Raw genomic sequence first — 19,176 nt, forward strand, 5'->3', positions numbered from 1 at the left:
GTTTTTATATGCACAGAAATCTGTGTACATACACTGCATTATGAAATATTACATGAAAATCATGTTTATGGTTTATCTTACTAGAATTGCATTATCTAAAATGGAACTTAAATGTCTATTAGAGGAAGTGAGATACTATGGGATGCTGTGAATACCTTTGGCTTGCCCTTCTTGAGCAGACATCTTTCTCAGAGTACAGGCAGAGAATAATTTATCTTCTGTGTGAAGACAGAAACATATCCCTTTCTATTTTCCTTGAGTGAACATATGAGTACTTCTAGAAGTAAGATATTTTAGGTCTAAAGGATGTATACCTGTTCAATGCATTGTTTGTGGGAAAAAAATCGTATCTTCTTTACGTTGTTTAAGAAAAATCCAGAACAATTTGACACTTGGGGAAGAAATAGCAGAACCAGAATGGCAAGGAGCTTCAGTTCTTGACTAGAAACATTCTTTTTCTAAGTTTCATGGAACACATTAAAGAGTATTTAAAGCTGCCTTATGTGGTTTGTGCCTGCTAGCCTGACATGGCACCAATCCACAGAATAATGGTGACATGAGCAAGTGGATTGTAAAAGGACCCACATAAGCTGATCTCTCTTTTTTTTTTTTTGCAGATGACACAATTTAGAAAGCTTTGAACCAGAGTGGAAAGGCACACTGACACTTGTCTTTCCCCTCTGAAGAGCTGGGACACATTCTGCTCAGCCAACATGTTCCCAGAGGAATGTGATTTAACTTCCACTTTTCACACAGAAAGAAGCAACACTGTAGACCTGTGGGGAGAGTGATGGCAGCCTGGGAGGAATTTGAGTAAGTGTTTTTCACTTCAGTGTTTTCATGTGACCTGACTCTCATCTCAATTTAGTTACATCTTGACCTGGAAAATGCAGCCAAGGTTTGCCTTTCTTCTTTTGGCTTACCTTGATTCATGGTGTGCATGCCCCTTTTCCCTGCTGCCACCCCATGCAGCTGCTTGCCTCTCTCCCTAGCAAAATACTAATAGAGACTTCTCTAAATGTCTACACTTGCATATGTTCTCTGTTTCCCTCAGTAGGGGCTTGACTTACAGGGACAGAAAATGTATTTGGGTCCTTGAAATATATATAAGGAATAACTATCTAAAGCAGCCTGAGTGGTTCCCCACTCCTTCCACCAGATATTTATTTGTGTGGCAGTATCTTTCAGAACACTCAGGTAGTAAAGGAATTAATATTCCTCACTTCTTCCTAGTTTTTCTTCCCCCACCCCCTCCATGAAGCGACTGATTTTTATGCATGAGATAATAGAAGAGCCTTGGATGACCTGTTTTTTTTTTTTAATGTTTTCCCTCCCCCCTCCCTCTTTTTTCCTTGCGGTGAAATAGTGCTGAAGAAAGAGGGCACTAGTGTACAGCCCAGATCACATCCTTGCACCGTCTGGATTAGAGCTGAGGCATCTGCGAACCGAGCGTGGCCGCGGCGCTCTGGCCCGGGGACCATAGCGCTGTCTACCCAGACTCAGGTACGTCTCAAGTCCAAATTCTTCAAGACCCAGGTGAGCAGACACCTTCCAGCGGTAAAACCCACCCACAGTGCCAGACACAGTCCCCATCTCTGGGATTTTCCTCCTGGTCCTGGGGGCATCCTCGCCTGTTTATTTCAGTCCAGCAACCCCGGGAAGCGTTGGGACCCATGGATGCCTGGGTTACCTTCCTCCTACTGCCTGCTTCACCTCCTGTGCTCTTGATCCCCGCCTGCTCCCTCAGCTCCTTTCTCGTCAGACTCTCACCTTGAGAAAGGGAGCCGGGAGGAAAGAGAGGGAGCCAACTTCAGCCCCGCAGGCGGCTGAGATTTGGCGCCTCTGCCCCCGACGCGGTCGGGTTTGAATATACCTGCAGGAGCACTGGCTGCAAGGCGAAGAGAAAGGGTGGAGGGGTGGTGGGGAGGCGAGGGGTGTGTGTGTGCGTGTGTGTGTGTGTGCGTGCGCGCGTGTATATCTGGGTAAAGAATGCAGGGAGGGGGTTGAAAGAGAAGTCGGTGGTGGGGGCTGGGGGTGGAGGGTTGCCAAAGAATTTCAACTCGCTGGTCAAAGCGTCCCCTCCAGGTCCTACGGGGAATGTCCCCGCCGCTGGACTGGGGCACTGTCCAGGGTTCTGAAGACGGCAGGGCTGAGCTGCCGCCGCGGGAGCAGTCGGGAAGCTCACCTCGATTCCCTTTCCAGCAACTATGCTCAGCAGCCAAAGAACCTGATTTAGGCGAGTGTAGGGGACCCTCCCGGGACCCTCCCACCACTTCCCTCCATCCTCCATTGCGGGAAACAGTTTACCTTATCTGCACCCTTTCTCCCTGAACATCTACTGTAAACCTGACTTGGGGGGTTGGGGGACTTGGAGGGGTAGACATACTAACTCCGACAGGCGGAGGCTTTACCAGGCGTTGCCTTAGTAACTAGTGTGGATTTCCTCAAGCTGGCAAATTTGTATTTACTACTTGGGTTGTATGTTAGGGTCTCTTAAACCTCTCAAAGCTATAGTAAAAGGTACACTCCTTCCCGTTCACTTTGAAGTACTGCTTCCACCTTCATAATGAGTTTCCAAATTTCTTCTGGGAAAAGTTGATGTTTTCAAATCCGGAAAGTTCTCTTAGGTTGGAAGACTTAGTGCCTCCTCTCCTTTTTACCCCTTCATCCCCCTCAAGTCAGTGAGCGTAAGGGGTATTTGGGGACTGGGGAGACCAAGCTGGAGGAGGGGGCAGGTCGGCGGAGCTGTACCCCTCCCGGACGGTTAAGGACACTGGGGGCAAAGTACACCACCTTCCGTCGTGACCATCGTGACCAGAGCTGCCTCCCAATTGTTCCTCCAGCAGGTAATCATGAGGCAGAAATCAAACGGACCCGGCAACTATTAACATCGCTGCCCCCCAAGTTTTGACACGAGTCTATGGTAACGCAGTTTTGATTTTCTTCCTCTTTTGTCAGCAGCGTCCAATTCACTGCTGCCACCAAGACACCCACTGTGCTCTTCATCAATTTACCTTGATGCGCTGGTGAAGAAGGGGGGCTCGAATTATCCTAGAAACGCCTCCAGGGCGTGGAGGTGGTCGTGGAGGACCAGGAGGAGGCGGCGGAGGGGAAGGAGGCGGGAGTGCAGGCGGCGAAGGTGTTGGACCGGCGGTGTCGGCGAGCGGACCCAGCCGCGAGGGGCAGGCGTCGGGCGCGTACGCGGTGAGCTGCAGAGCCGGCTGCAGGACCGGCGTGCGAACGCGGCTGGCAGGCTGTGCACCGCGTCCTCAGCACGATGGTCCGGCTCCTCTTGGTTTTCTTCCCAGCGATCTTTTTAGAGATGTCCCTTCTCTCCAGAGGCCCCGACAGGAAAGTGTTGCTGGCGGGAGCCTCTTCTCAGCGCTCAGTGGCCAGAATGGACGGAGATGTCATCATTGGGGCCCTCTTCTCAGTCCATCACCAGCCTCCAGCCGAGAAGGTGCCCGAGAGGAAGTGTGGGGAGATCAGGGAGCAGTATGGTATCCAGAGGGTGGAGGCCATGTTCCACACATTGGATAAGATCAACGCGGACCCAGTCCTCTTGCCCAACATTACCCTGGGCAGTGAGATCCGGGACTCCTGCTGGCACTCCTCCGTGGCTCTGGAGCAGAGCATTGAGTTCATCAGGGACTCCCTGATTTCCATTCGAGATGACAAGGATGGGCTCAACCGGTGCCTGCCTGATGGCCAGTCCCTCCCCCTAGGCAGGACTAAGAAGCCCATTGCGGGCGTGATCGGCCCGGGCTCCAGCTCCGTAGCCATCCAAGTGCAGAACCTGCTTCAGCTCTTCGACATCCCCCAGATCGCATATTCCGCCACAAGCATCGACCTGAGTGACAAAACTTTGTACAAATACTTCCTCAGAGTTGTCCCTTCCGACACTTTGCAAGCGAGGGCGATGCTTGACATAGTCAAACGTTACAACTGGACCTATGTCTCTGCAGTCCACACGGAAGGTAGGCATTGCATTTGGAATAGAAAGTTATCCAGAAAGCCAGGGCATTGCATGATGTGCACTTGGGATCATAGCATCCTCCTTGTTTATTTCTAGCACTGTGGGGAGCAGACTTTACCTTTTGTAGCACACACCTACCCAGGCATTGCCTTTTATTCTCATTCTTCCATAATCATAGTGTAAGAAAACTGTCCCATAGTCTTTCTGATCTTTCTGAGGATAGTAGAAGTGGAATAGACACAAACTCCCCATGTACGTATCCAACTGCAGTTTTGGACTTAGATGTCTGCCCTCATATTCTGAGTTTGTGTTTGGAAGGCTTATTTGCCCAAAGTGTTATACTATCCTTAAGTGACCTGCTATGATTTCCCAAGGTTAATAGACCGATCCAATATGAATAGTTAGAAAAATTAATCTGTCCCCTAAATTGAACTTGAAAGCTTTATCTTGTCTTTGTCCTACTGTGCCCCTCCTCACACATCTAAAACTAACCTGGGAATATTGGATTAATGCAGTCATCTCCCTCAGGATATGAGAAACTTATTTTAAATTCCGTTGCCCCTCAGATACAGAGAAAAAGTAAAACATTCAGGTCATTTATGTACTTTCTTACCACAACATATGCTAAAATTGTCCAGATACCCTCACTCCTTGCCAAGAATTATATTGTTTTATGAGAAGTAACTGATGCCCTCTTGGATCTGAGACTTGGTTTCTGGTAAAAAAGACCAGACACAAAGACAAATAACTTCTCTCATTAGAGTTTTAAGTTAGGCAATTATAAATTGGTAAGAAAAGGATAGTAGACATCAGGTTTAAAAATGAAATAGAGTTATCCAAGGTTAAAAACTTAGATTTTTAGAGAGTCTTAAATGAACTTTCAAATAATTTTTTATATAAAGATTTTCTTTGCTCTCCTCATCTTAGCCTATATAGATTTTTGGATAAAATGAGACTTTTGAGTCATCTGTTCTTAACTCTTTCATTAGATTTATGAAGAAATTGAGACCCTGGTTATAAATTAATGTCTAGGACAATTCACATGTATATGCTGGCATATGGAAGAGATCTTGAGGGTATTAGTGCATTCACATATTTTAATATCAAATTATTAAAAGAAAGGCCATAGGAATGACTTCATGTTCTTTTAACAGTCACACAATATTCAGTTACTGGTGTGAAGTCTGATTATAGAAATTAAGAAGCATTTTTACTGAAGTGGTCATATGATTATTATTAATGAAAACTGTTACTTTGACTTATAAAGGGAGCAGAGTTTCCAGGACAAACAAAAATAATGTAGAATTATACATTAGAATTTCAGAGTTTGCTTTTGGAAAAAAAACTTTTTGCTGCAATATTGTGACTTTAATAGCTGACTCATGTTTCTGCATCTTGATTTTTAACAGCGAACAGCACACCTCTTGTATAAATTTTTAAGACACAAATTTAAGTTCAGAAGTTAATCCTTTACATTTTAATGTTTAATGTTGATTTCTTACATTTTAATGTTTAATACAGTTTCCTCTGGTGCTTAGATGGAACATCTTGAAAGCACAAGTTAAAAATGTGTTAATTATCAGCATTAGAGAGATCTTTCTAAAAAGGAATGGCAAAATCTAGAGTGACTTACTTAAATATTTAATAATTTTCCCTCCATTGAGCTAGGTAATTGATTATAGATATTAGAAGTATAAATTCTTCCTTCAAGAAGAAGTATTAGTACATCATTTTTAGAGTAGTTTTATTTTCCATATTTTATTATAACATCATTTAATTTTTGGGGTGGAGAGGACTAAAGATCCCACTCCCCTCTTCAATCTGTTTTCCATTTGCATCATTTTGCTAAAAATAATTGCTAATAGTGGGTTGCTTTCTGACAACTAGAATCATGCTTTTGGAAAATTAATTAGACTTGTGTTTGCCAGTTTTGTTGAAGAAGGGGGTCATATTAAAATTTAACCCTTGTATTAGTTTGGATTGCTTTGTTTCTTTTCTGCCTTCTGACTGGTGGCAAAGATGTCTCCATGCTGTTACAGTAGGGGATTCCAGACTACACTGCATTCATAGAAGAGACTCAGAGCTAACTTTGTGTATATTTTATTACCAAGAAATTATGCCATTCACCTTGCCTTTTATATATGACCTCATATCTTCTTAGAGAGAATTTGTCTCTTGTCCTATTGGACATAGTATTTGTGGAAGCTAAATTGCTTTTATTTTCTTTTCTCTGCAAAGATATATGACAGCCTCCTTGGTATGAGCTCCAACTGAAAATTCATTTTCCTGAGACTCTGCCCTCCTGTTTCTCAAGAACCCATGGTGTACTGGCCTGCAGGCACTTTCTTGCATCATTTAGTAATTTTCCTGCCTTCAGATGATAGGGTCACATACTGGTGACAGTTCCCTGTCAAAAAGCAGCTAAGACCACATATCAGTGTCTCTGCCATCTGGGCACTCTTCAGGAAGGAAGCCCGGTTTGTCTGGATCTTAACAATATGGACCTTAGAAATTCTGGGACCTCCATTGACCTTCACCTCTCCTTTTCAAATTGGCCATTCTCTAGTCAATTTTCAACACAATTTCTTATATTAGAAGTTAGCCTAAAATATTTAACATCAAAAGTACTAAGTTACTAGACTAGTATACCTTCCTGTCTATGGTTAATTTTGATGAATTTAAAAATCATAGATGGAGCATTCTATTCTTTGAATGTCTCAGTTGTTTTTATATCCCTTCATTATTTCATTTTATATTGAAGTTAAGCTTGGATGTATTTTCTGTTTTCTATTTTTGTTGTTTTTACCAGCTAGAACTCACTTGTCATATTGTTTTACATACTTTTCAATCTTCTGCCACCTTATTTCTGCCACACTCATCCTCTGGCCATGACAACTGTCAGTTTACCTGACAAAAGAGAATCAGTGCACATGAGGTTGCCTGCATAGGCTCTCCAGAAAATTTTCAGGACTGGTTCCTTAGGGGAATATTGAAATAGGATTTGTCAAAAGGTGGGTGCTGAATCAATAGAGCCTTATCCACAAATAAGAATTGAGTGCACATTGGAGCAAGCTGCTCACCTGGAATGTGTGTCTTTAAATATGCTAAGCATGGAATACAAAAATAGCCTACCTCTGAGAAGACTATCTCGGCCAAGGACACCATATTCCAACCTTCTGATAAAATGCAGATTCCACATAAAAAAATGAAATCTATCATTTCAAAAGGTTGTATAAAACAATACTTAAAAATAATCCTAGTTGATCAAATTCAAAGCATCAGACAAATCCAATAAAGAATATTCTTTGCTTTTGTAATTTCAACTTGTTTTTTTGATTGGATACATTTTCATATGAGTCTTTCTCTCTTAGTATTTTGTATCATACTGTCACATGAATACTGATATAATTATGGGTGATACTGCTATAAGGTACCCCTTTGTTACAATTATGTTTGCACTGTGGTATTTCTTTTTGACAATTATATTTTATATGAAATTGGCCTATTTGGGCTTTTTTTCCAAATATTATCTTTTTTTAGAAGATTTTTTTCCATTTTATATAAAACTTACTTTAAAAAGTCTAATGATATTAGAGGAAAAATCCTCTTAAGTCATCAATAGATCAGTTAGCCATTACTTTAACTAATGAAATTACATATAAGAATTTTATTTCTACTATATATCATATTTTCTATCTTTGTATCAGCACTTTCTCTATGTCTGTCTTATCTTGATTCCAAATTACTTCACAATAAGTTACCTTAATAACTTGCTCTATTTTATCACAATATAAGGAATGGGAATGTCTCAAAAGTTTATTAAAGCCAGCCAATTAAAGATGCTTAAAACACCACTGTACCATCTTTGCAGAAATAGCTTCCACATGTTCTAAATTTCCTAATTGTGACTTGGGTTTCTGGTGAGAGTGGGAGAACATAGGACTTAAATTCAGAAGCCAAATTTAATCTATTGGTCAGTTTTTCTGTATAATGACCCCCTCCTAGAAATTTCCAATTCTCTACCAATTACTGGGAATCATCCAAAATAATTTAAATTCCTTTTCCATGTGATATTTGTCATCAGTGAATCCTGTCTCTTTTATGCCATGCATTACCTGTTCCTCCATCCATATGTTCTAGTTTTTACTTCTCTCATCATCATAGATATTAGGTAAATTAGAATCCAAAAGTCTATTTAAAAACTTTCTTTTTATGCTACTAGGCCATATCTCCTTCCCTTAATGCTAGAATATAAAATAATATTATTGTTGTTATTATTATTACTATTATTGTTTTATATCTAAGAAGAGGCTTTGTTTTTGTTTCCTTTTAAATGTGAGATCCTTAGCTTAAATCTGCCTTATCAGTAAGTTCTGAGATTTTGATTATTTGATTCACCTTAACATCATCTTAGAACCAGCTCTATGTCCTCAGGATTTAATTATACACATTAAAACTGAGTAAGAGAGGGTTTGGTAAAAAGTCCTACAACCCATCACCAGCAAACTGCTTCCCTGCTAATTCTGGTAGTTACTCAGCCTGTTATCAATTCCCTTCACAGTATGTTTTTCCACTACATACTGTACCACTTTATAGATAAGTAAATAAATAAAACAGTTTAAATGAAAAGCCATCACAACAAATATTCAACTCTAAGTGAAGATAAAATATACCCAAAACTGTATATAAGAAATTTGAAGACTTGAATTCAGTTACTTAGAGTGAAGATAAAATATACCCAAAACTGTATATAAGAAATTTGAAGACTTGAATTCAGTTACTAAGTACTTTACAGTATAAGAGGTGTACAGTTTGAACACATGTGAAACAAATTTAAAAAGGTAAAATTGAATCATATGGCATAAATATTTAGGAACAAGAGTTTATACATGTTTAGGGAACACTGAAAGTATTGGTGAGTGTAAGTAGAAAAAAGCTAGAGAAAAGGGGCTTGTGATTAGTGATTTGTGTTTTAAATGTGGCATTTGTAAAAGTTAGAAATAGCTGTATGCATATCCCCATGGGGGATAAGGTAAGCAGGTCATCTTGGCTGGAGTGGTGGCTATGGGCCAGGAGCTAAAATAAAGATAGGAATCATATTCTGTGAGTCTGTGACTCTCCAGCAAAATGAAGGACAAAACATGGGAAATTTTGAAGCATGTGCCAGAGAGTTTTGGTTTCAAGAAAGATATGTCCAAGTAGAATTTGATGTGATTTGAAGATAGAAGAAAGTGAATTCTTACCTAAATGTGTAGGGGAGATCCATTGGATGGTGGTGGGAGGAAAGTGGCTATGAAAAGGTTCATTTCTGCAGAATTCTAGATATTAGGCTGTTAAAATAACTAGAAAGAATAAAAGGTGCTCCAAAGGAACACTTTGTGGCAGAATGTGATGGAGCAAAGAGTTAGGGACAAAGAGGAGTCAGTTCCGGAGTGTGAGGAAAATTTTGGTGTAATTAAGAGGCCTGTAATAAAAATGTTTAAAAACCATGATTCTTTAGGTTAAAATAGCACGGATTAAGATTAACTATGTTCCATTTGATGTGAAGTTTGGCTAAGAGCACATTATTAGTAAGAGTGGGTGTGTGGACAAAAGAAAAGGGATAGCTTTTTGTGATTAAAAAAAAATTGTTCACATCCAAAGAAAACCTTGTTTACACAGAACCTTGATTTTCTAACTGATTTACCTGGGTACTTGAGAGCTGGTTCTTTTAAACTCCAGCTTTAACATTTAAAAACATTTAATTGTAATTGACATAAAACAATAAATTGGTTTCAGGTGTACAATATAATGAGTTGATATTTTTATACATTATGAAGTGGTCACCTTGCTAGGTCTACTTATCCTCTGTCATTATACAAAGTTTTTGCAATGTTATTGGCTGTATTCCCTATGATATAAATTTTAAGCACTTTACAAGGTGATCTTTGCAAACTGTATTACATAGTTCTCTGACTTCTTTTAAAGAGAGTGCTGCCTTTAATAGATACTTTTCTTGAATATATGCAGGGATCATTACAAATAACTGTTATATGTGCTGGGATACAGTGGTAGTCTTGAAGCCTGTTGAAAAATATAAAGCCGTTTATTCCTACCAAAAAATGCCCCAGATACCCATCTTTTTGAGATTCTATCTTTGTTATTTCTTCCCCTATATTAACTAGCCTGATTAAATCATTTTCTAATTAATTTAATCAGTATTTACTGAACAGCTACTATGTGCAAAACATTAAAGAAAAGAGACACCTCTATTATTTTGAAGAAGCTTAAAACAATTCTTGATTTCTTCTGCCCTGCTGACAATCACCTTGTGATTTCATTAACTTTGGAACAAATTTTATAAGTAGCTAACTTGCATAGGGTAGATGGTGGCAGCGACTTTAGTTTTATGTTTGTTTCATGTGGCTTGGCAGTTTCCATTCTTCCTCAGGCACTAAAATTTTTCTCCTCGTCATCTATGGAGCTAATATTCAATGACTGTTTTATGGATTTTTAACAAGGTTTTGAGCAGTGGCTGTAGTAGTGTCATTGCAAGGAGATTTTCAGCATGCCCTGAGTAAGACCCCAGAGGTCTGGGAAACCGCAGATGACAAAATAATTTAGTGAGCATTTACAGCTCCTATTGCCTGCTCTGATACTAGATGGGAAGCAAGATCTCAGTAGGAGAAGGTTGTCAGTTTTCAGAGAAGCTATAGTTGAAAATCAGTGTCAAGCTGAGACATAAAGGCTTGTCAAAAGGATGTGGCTGTGTTTTTCATCAAAGAGCTATCATTAGATTTAAAATTTATGTAGAAATATTTATGTAATTTATATTTGTGACTTCTACTTATTTTTCATGCCTGATTGTTCTCTATGAATGTCTACAACATTGAAGTCTTAATTTACATAAGCAATTGTAATTTTCATTTCCTTCAGTCTCATGGAAAGTTTGCTTTCTTAAATTTAAGGCCAAATATTATGGCACCAAATACAGCATTAATGTTTTCACAAAGAGAATTTATTGGCTCAAACAGAAAGCTGGCAATCAGAAATCCTTTTTTTTTTAATCAATTTTAGCACTATCTTCTTTTGGTCACTTCATGCCAACAAATTGAAGATTCAAGGCAGTTATCTAAATGATTCAATTAGAAGCCTTAATTGGTAAATGAAGCACAAAAAGATTTTGGGGAGCAGTTCTTTGCTTTCTAATGGAGACATGACCATTTATTCATTGAAAGGCATGTCTATTATGTGTCAGACACTGGTTTTGGTGCTAAGAACACTTAAATTAAAAGACCAATAACTCTTATTATTACTACTATTAATTATTTTATCTTCAAGGGTCCCACAGTCTGTTGGAAGAGGCATAAAAATATATCAGTAGTTATAGGCTCATGTGTTACAAAAAAGCACATTTAGTCACTTAAAAAATAAATGCACAAAGACTCTAGGATGTTCATCACAGATTTCTTTGTAGAATGGGAATGATAACCACTACCATGTTATTTTCCTCACAGCAGTGTTTCAGGGAAAAGGAGATGGTATGTAAACTAGCTTTCACCTGCTTTTACTAAACTGCTGCCAAAGAAAGGATATTTGAGGTATTAGCCCTTCTTAGTTGATAAATATGGAGCAAGTGAATGAAATTAGTTAACCAGGTGGGGATTTTTTGACCCTACAACCTACTAACATAAGATAAAAATGAAACTCATGGTTAAGATAAAAGTGAACATGTGCTAGAGATTTTAAGAACATTTCTCATGTTATAAATGAGAAAACAAAGTCCCAAGGAAATAAAAAGACTCATGCAACATTATATAATTTGTTTGTGACAAAGCCAGGACTAACTCAACTTTGTGTTAGATACTTTCTTAAACCAAGGTTTAAGAGTAAACCAAGGTTTGCTCATTTGTCTGTTTTTAAATCACACACATCCTCTCTTCTGTGAGGTTTATATCATCCTCTACACACTTCCCGATTTTGCTGCTGTAACTTACTGGTTTCCAGGAGACTCTTCTGTCACTGAAAACTCATTCTCATGGCTTATAGTCTTTCTTCCAATGTTAACTCTTGTCCTACTTTTGGGTGATCCCAACATTCCTGTGTGTGAACTATTAATACCTATCCTTAAGTTCACTTTCCTCAATTCTGTGTCCTTTGCTTTCATTTCATCAAACCACCACTCTGATCACAGTCTGGACCCTGACATCAACAGGAACAGTTCTATCTCTGAACTCTTAAGTAGTAGAAAGCCTCTGAACAATAGAGGCCACTTCTCTTCAACCTATCTTGCTCCCAACTCACCTCCTCTCCATATTTCCCTGGAAAGTCCAGATCAAGCCATTTTCTTACTTGATCTGATTTCTCCCTTGGGTCTGACCAACTTTACTTCCATATTTATGTTTATTACTATCTCGTAATAAAGCTCTTTTCTCAGAGAAAATGTACCTCTAACTTGAAGTATTTACTCCACATAAAACTCTAGTTGAGGAGATTATAAGTTTGTCACTTTTTCCCCAGCTGCTTCAATGCAAAAAAATGAATATCAGAAGGAGCATATTTTTTTTAATGAAAGGAGAAAGGATTCCATCCCTGGAAGGGCTGTGGTCAAGAGTGGAAGATCGAATTTGCTCAGACAGATCTATGGTAGCATCTCTGCAATGAGTAATCAGGGGTGGTGTGTAGCAGACCAGGATGAGAAAATTAGAAAAGGTTGGATAAGGTTGAATTTCAGGGGTCAGGGATAGGATTGACCCAAAGGATTCATGGAATTAGCCACATTTAGAGAGCCATCAGGGTAAAATTTACAAAAGCAATCTCTTAAATTTATTGTACAGATGAGATGAGACACTGCCTTTTATAGAGATAATTAAGTGTAAGATGTCTTTATTGTTGTCAGGCTATTCTAACCTTAAATAAGATGTGCTTAGTCAAGGTGCACTGTGTGATGTAAAGACAGGAATGTTCTGGGATGAGGATATGCAAATAAAGAGAAGAGATATATCTTGCTGATCTGCTAACTTTGAGCAGCACTTTCGGCTTCTCATTCTCTTCTTTCATAGCTTTTGCATCCATAGCAAGTGGCCTAAGTCAAAGCCCTTTGGCTGGATACTTATTCTGTAGTTTTTGCTGGCTACTCTCAGGCAGTTTCCTCTGTTCTCTGTGGTACTTTAACACATTTTAATTTTTACTTTGTAAAGGGTTGAACAAAAAAGATCAGTAAAAAAATTTTGACAGGATGTTCAAGGAGGAAATTGTTTACAATAGAATTTAAAAGTGATATGAAGATATTGAAACAGTGGAAAAAACTTACAGTAAACAAATAATATCCTCTTTTCCTAGATGAATCAATGCACCTCATTATTCTCACTTTTTGGTCAACAGGTATTGCCCTGCTGGTAAAAAAGAAGACATGTTCAAATCCCTGTCTTGAGTTAAATAAATGTTTAGTGGGCACCTGCTCTGAGCCAGGCCCTCTGCTATAGTCATCCAAGACCAGAGAGGGATGAACTATAATCCCTCTCTCAAGAATTGATTACCATTCAGTTAGATAAATGCAACCATAGGAGTAGGGATGAATTACAGAGGTAATGGAGAGAACTGTGACTAGCTTTGCTCAGCCAGGGAAAGAGGTGAGGAAACCTCATAGAAGCCTTACAAAGGAGGTGGCATTTGAAGTTCATTCCAGTAGAAGAATAAGAGGAGGACACAAAACTGTGAATATGAGTGAAAGTATTGACATGGAAAATAAAGTATGCTCAGGGAACTCTAAATATACCACAGATTCTGGAACATATGTTCAGGGAAAATGAGTAGGGAAGCATCAAGCTGAAAAGAGAGGAAAGGCTTACCTCTTGAAGGGACAGGCTTCTCAAGCCAAGGAATTTAGGTTCTATTTTGTAAGCATGGTGAGCCAGTATAGAATTTTAAACAGCGAGGAAACACAGTCAAATCCTTACTTTGGAAAGGGTACCCTGAAAACTTTGGAGAGGGCAGAGTAAGAAAAGGAGTCAGATTGGAAGTTAGGAGACAAGCTGGCAGGCCATTGGTAGTTGAAGAATGGCGAAGAAGAAGCCAATATTATTAATCAATTTAGTCAAGTGATGGATGGGAGCTTCACTAAAGGAAGTGTCAATGGGGATGGAAAGGAGAGGATGGATTTGACAGCCATTAGTAGGGAGATTAGGATTTAGTGACTGACTGATTCTGAGGACCAAGAAGAAAGAGAAGTCTAGAATGACTCCCAGGATTCCATTTCATACAGCCAAATAGGCAATAAAAGAGGAAGCAGAGACTGGGAAAACATGAGTTATGAGCTGGCTGAATTTGAGGTCTCTATGAGAAAGGAAAGTCAAGAGATACCATAGGCCAAAGATCTGGAAGGAAAGGTAGATTGGAGATTTGTCAGCAAACAGCTTGGTTACAGCCACAAGAGTGGATGAGATTGCCACAGGAGGTGATGTAGAGGAAAAGAGAGTTAAGGACAGAACTTTGAGGAAGGTGAAAATCAGAAAGAGGGCCCAGAAAAGGGCAGGAGAAGGAAAAGTTGGAAAACTGAAGGAGAAAGAGGAAGAACCAGGCAACAAAACAGACATTATGGAAGCTAAGGGAGGGAGAGTTTCAGGAAGGGCACAGCAACAAACACCAGGCTGTCAGGTAAGGGAGGGCTACGGAAACAGTTCTCTGTACCAACAGCCTCTGCTGCCTCCTAGCTTCTGCCTTCCCTAGAATTGCTAAGTTTATGAACTCACTGGAAGTGCAGAGGCCGGCAGGAAGAGGAAGCTACAGGTACATAGCATTGTTGCTGGAGGCTGAGAATGGAAGGTGAGAGAGGGAATGGTAGCTAGACAGGTGCGCTTGTAAGTGAAAACATTCTCTAGGGTGAGAAAGACCTTAGCAATTTTAAAAGATGATGGAAAAGAGTGGTAGAAAAGGAAGGTTTGAAGATAATTGATGAAGCACAGTTGCTGAGGAGGCAAAAATAAATTGTGGCTGGTCCGTGCTTGAAGAGGAGAAGGCTTTCCATTAGGTGATAATACAGTTAAGTTTGGGGAAGAGGAGAGGAATGTTTGAAAATAGCAGTTGGTAGACTTTGTTTTCTCAATTATTCAATGAGGGGGATGGAAAGGAAAACAGAACAGGTCAAATACAAATAGAGAAAAATTTTAGAGGACCCAACTGAGATAGGAAATTATGTATTTCTAGTAGTGTCAGTTTATAGTGTTTTGATATTTTCTCAGGAATGTACAGACCTCAGATATAAGCAAGAAGTCTCAGCTATCACAGCAGTTCATTAACTTGGCCACCTGCTGGCCCAATGTCCAAAACACCAGCATATTTCTTTAGTTAATTACATAGAATGCCAAGTGCTCACCAGATACCATAGCCTAGAATTATCTGTTATCCAGCTTCTGTCACAAAGCCAGATGAGGAAACTGATATTTAAGAATATCATCTAAGAGATCATTAACCACTTTGCACAAAAGTAGGTTTCTAGAACACTAGATACCTGTCTTTCTTTACTCTTCCTGAAGAATTTATTCTAAACTGCATTTTAATACTGTCCATTTTCATTTCTTAAATATCAGAACAAGAAGTAGAAATGTAAATGTTTTATAATTTTCACATTTTTTGTTGATGATATTGCTTGTTATGTTGCAATGCCCCTTGTATAAAGTCCATTGTTGACAATTATTTTTAGATTTTAATACCATGCAATATATATCTCTCTTGAATAACTGCTGACATATTTCACCTTAATTGGTAATGAGAGTGCTGTGTTTTCCATTTTTCCTCTTTGCTTACCTGGAAGCTTAAAGCTAGATTTGATGCTCAGTCACAGAAAATGTTTAGTTTACATACATAGATATTAGCTTCTTCCATCTTATTCTACAGCTTCACATTATACATTTATAATTGCAAACTGCATCAGCTCCATTTTAAGAAGTGTGAGGTTATTAATATATATTCAAATGGAAGTGACCCCACTGTACAGACAGATTCCTGTTGAAGTTTCTATATGTTATAAAGCAGACAGTAACGACAGGCCAAGAGGTGTTTTTTTGTTTTGTTTTGTTTTTTTTAACTGTGGAAAAGTCAGGGAGGTTATGTCACACTCAGAGTTGAATATTTAAAGATGGAAGAAAAACTTCCTATGTATTTAGTATGACATCGGAATCCTTGGGCATTGGTCATGTGCAACAGGAGAATTGTGGTCTTTCAGATTAGTGAAAAAGGCCTTCCCTGGCTCAGAGATGCTCTGTACATTGCTGTTTTTTTTCCTTCTTCAGTGTGTACTAGGGTTTGCTATGTGGCTGTGCTGGGACATTTTGCCCAGTGCTGGCAGGGTATATGTGTGGGTGAAATATTCTCTCTTTTTTCCATGGTCAACACTGAGCAGGGTGTCTGTGCCTCTGTGAATTTATAACAGCCTCCTTCCTAGTTTTCATCCTTAGTGAAAAATAATTCTGTCTAAGTGATTGTTCAGTGACAATGGGACAAGTGGGGAGAGAGCTTACTTTTTACCCACTTCCTAACTTTTCCTGGTGTTCTCGACCTGTGCCTTGCAGACCATAATTGCTTGGAAAACTAAGCTTGAGGTAGGATGAGACATCAAAAAGACACCCTATGTCTCTTGCTCCTGTTAGTAAAAATGGTCATTAAATCACAGAGTGTAGAGGGAGGTCCTATGCAATGACATATGTGCAGGATGAATTACCCTTTGCTTCTGGATATAAATGCCAGATTTGAGATCGTGAAAAGGCATATTCCATTTTTTTTCTAAGTTGGCACATGCCAAATGAAAGCTTATATGTAATATTCTTGATCTGTTATTTTAAAAGTAAAATTTTACTTGAAAAGAAACAACTTCTTAAAAATGAAAAAATATTGAGTGATTCATTTTTGAAGTGCTTATATTCTTTCAGTAGATTATTTTTAGGCTCTCTTAGGTGCAGAGGAATGCAGTAGAGGAGTGTATCTCAAAATTTAGTATGCATACAGATCACCTAGGAACTCAATAAATTTCAGATTCTGATTCAGCAGGCCTGGGAACGACCTGAGGGTCTGCATCTCTGCTAGGCTTTCAGATGCTATTAATGCTGCTGTCCCATCAACCACAATTGGAGAAGAACCTCTGGAACCCCTTCCGATAATGTACTTCTTATGATATTGCATTGTATATGCTTTCTCACATCTATTAATTATTTCCTTAAGAGTAATTTGTATGTGTCTCAAGGCATACTGTGAAGGCCTGTACTCCTGAAATAAGCAAAAAATGACCTTTAAAATGTGCATATTTAGAATATTATATAAAAAATATTTACCTCTTTATTTCTTACATTCAATGATTTAAAAAAATATGAATTAACTAGCCTGAATAATTACTGAGTGTAGAATTATCGTCAATCAAATTTCTGGTTACATGTATGCCTTCTCCTACTAGAATACTCTGCGCTAATAGAACATCTCTCCTGATGGAAGATAAATTGCTAGGGAGTGGAATATTTATTTTGTCCTGTTCATTGATGTATTCCAAGCAATTAGATCAGTGTCTTGCATATAGTAGGCACTCAATAAATATTTGTTTGATTGAATTAAGTAAGGAGGGCTTTGTTTTGGTCCTTTTTTCTACCTTAGAAAGGGGTTTGATAATTTAAGAGCTTGCAGTTTAATGATTTAAGAGCTTTACATCAATTCTTATTGCCTAGGCTATAAGTGTAAATTAAACAAGATAGTAATTATTCAGTTTCCTATAGCTAGTTGCTACAAAAGAAAAGACTTTTATTTTAGCCAGTTGTTTCTGTAATTCCTGAAGCATCTCTGAATCATCTGCTTTTATCCCTTCATATTCTGTACCTACTATCTGATTTTCTTTCCCCATTAGGTTTTCTGTGTTAGTCTGAAGGGAAAGCCTTAGCTTCATATCAATGAGTCAACTAGTTAATTCACTTGTTCAGCAAATACAGATCCTGCTGATTATCCAACGGTGTGCTGGGCATCAGGTATCAAAAATGAATTCAGATTGCAGATGTTAAACAAATTTGGTAACATAGACAAATATCCATAAGAAATTATACAGATATTGTATTTATAGAAATATATATATATCTTATATATATGATTATATAATATATTATTATGTAGAAAATATTATATTTCCAAATTTTATGGATACCCTATAGTTTCTGCCATTGTTTATAGTCCAATGGGAGGGATAGAGGAATAATTTTTACCATGTCAACGTGTGTGGATGAGGAGAGGGTATGAAGGTTCAAGGGAGTGGGAGATTACTTCTAGGCGAGGTCATCAGGTAGGTATCTTGGAATCAGTGGCATTAGAACCGGGTCTTTGATGTAAGCTAGCCTTCAAATGAAGAGCTAGATGGAAAAGGAATTTCCCATGAATGAAGTCATGTGAATAAGGACTCTGAGAAAAATGCTAATAGATATACAGGGAATGGTGAGCTGTTTAATTTGTCTGGAGTAGAGTTGTGGAAGAATTGATTAGAAAAGCAGACCCAGATGTCAGGGTGCTGAGAATGTCAGAGTTTGAATTTGTCTTCCATCTGCTAATTTAGTCAAAAATAGAGTAGACCCTCTTTTGCGAATTTCTACCAAAGACTGATAAATGGGACTTATTTTTAATTTTTCCTGCCCACTCATTGTTCTGGTCCTTTTTTTCTTTTTTGTAGCATTTGTGCTAGAAAGTGACACCTTTGCAGGGAAGCCATCTTCTTTTTCAGGCAAAATGTCATTAATTATACAGTCCATTTCCATTTCCATAGCAGTGTAAATATTTGATTTGTAAGAAGGATACAGGGGAATGTATTGCAATGTTTTGTAGCTAGAGTTGCAGCCTCTGTGGACATGTGGCCCGCCTCTCAGTGAAGCAAAAGGCATATTACAAGCTGGCTTCTCAGCTGTGAAATGCCACTACTTAGGTCACATGCCTCAGTTAAAAAAACTGCCAGGAGCGACGAGGAGCGACGCCTTCTCCTTGGCGGAGAGGCGTGCCACCTGTCACCCAAAGCTGCCATCCCCTCTGGCATCGTGCACGATAACTTTGATTCACTTCTGCATATGGGGAGGTTGTGTTCTCTGCCTTTTACAGCATATTTCTCCATGGCATTTATCTGGGGTAGAATTCATTCTGGTTCTCATTGAATTGGAGATTATTGCCCATACTTATTGTGGCAAAATCGCAATCTGGAAGAATATTGG

General features: G+C 38.9%; 1 protein-coding gene across 6 annotated transcripts in view; it reads left to right on the plus strand.

Annotated features, from left to right (window-relative positions):
- Positions 1-1,374: 1,374 nt before the first annotated feature.
- Positions 1,375-19,176, plus strand: part of GRM1 (glutamate metabotropic receptor 1) — a 381,899-nt gene continuing 364,097 nt past the window's right edge. For 4 of the 6 annotated variants that reach the window (XM_073219716.1, XM_073219719.1, XM_073219721.1 and 1 more), the window contains exons 1-2: positions 1,397-1,503; positions 2,959-3,977. In XM_073219716.1, coding sequence (XP_073075817.1) covers positions 3,278-3,977 — 700 coding nt within the window. In that variant the 5' untranslated portion in view covers positions 1,397-1,503; positions 2,959-3,277. Of the gene's footprint in view, positions 1,504-2,148; positions 3,978-19,176 lie in introns of those variants that run through there. The other 2 variants (XM_073219717.1, XM_073219718.1) reach the window with 2 other exon arrangements.

This window comes from Manis javanica, chromosome 13 (assembly GCF_040802235.1).
Source record: "Manis javanica isolate MJ-LG chromosome 13, MJ_LKY, whole genome shotgun sequence".
Lineage (NCBI taxonomy): Eukaryota > Metazoa > Chordata > Mammalia > Pholidota > Manidae > Manis > Manis javanica.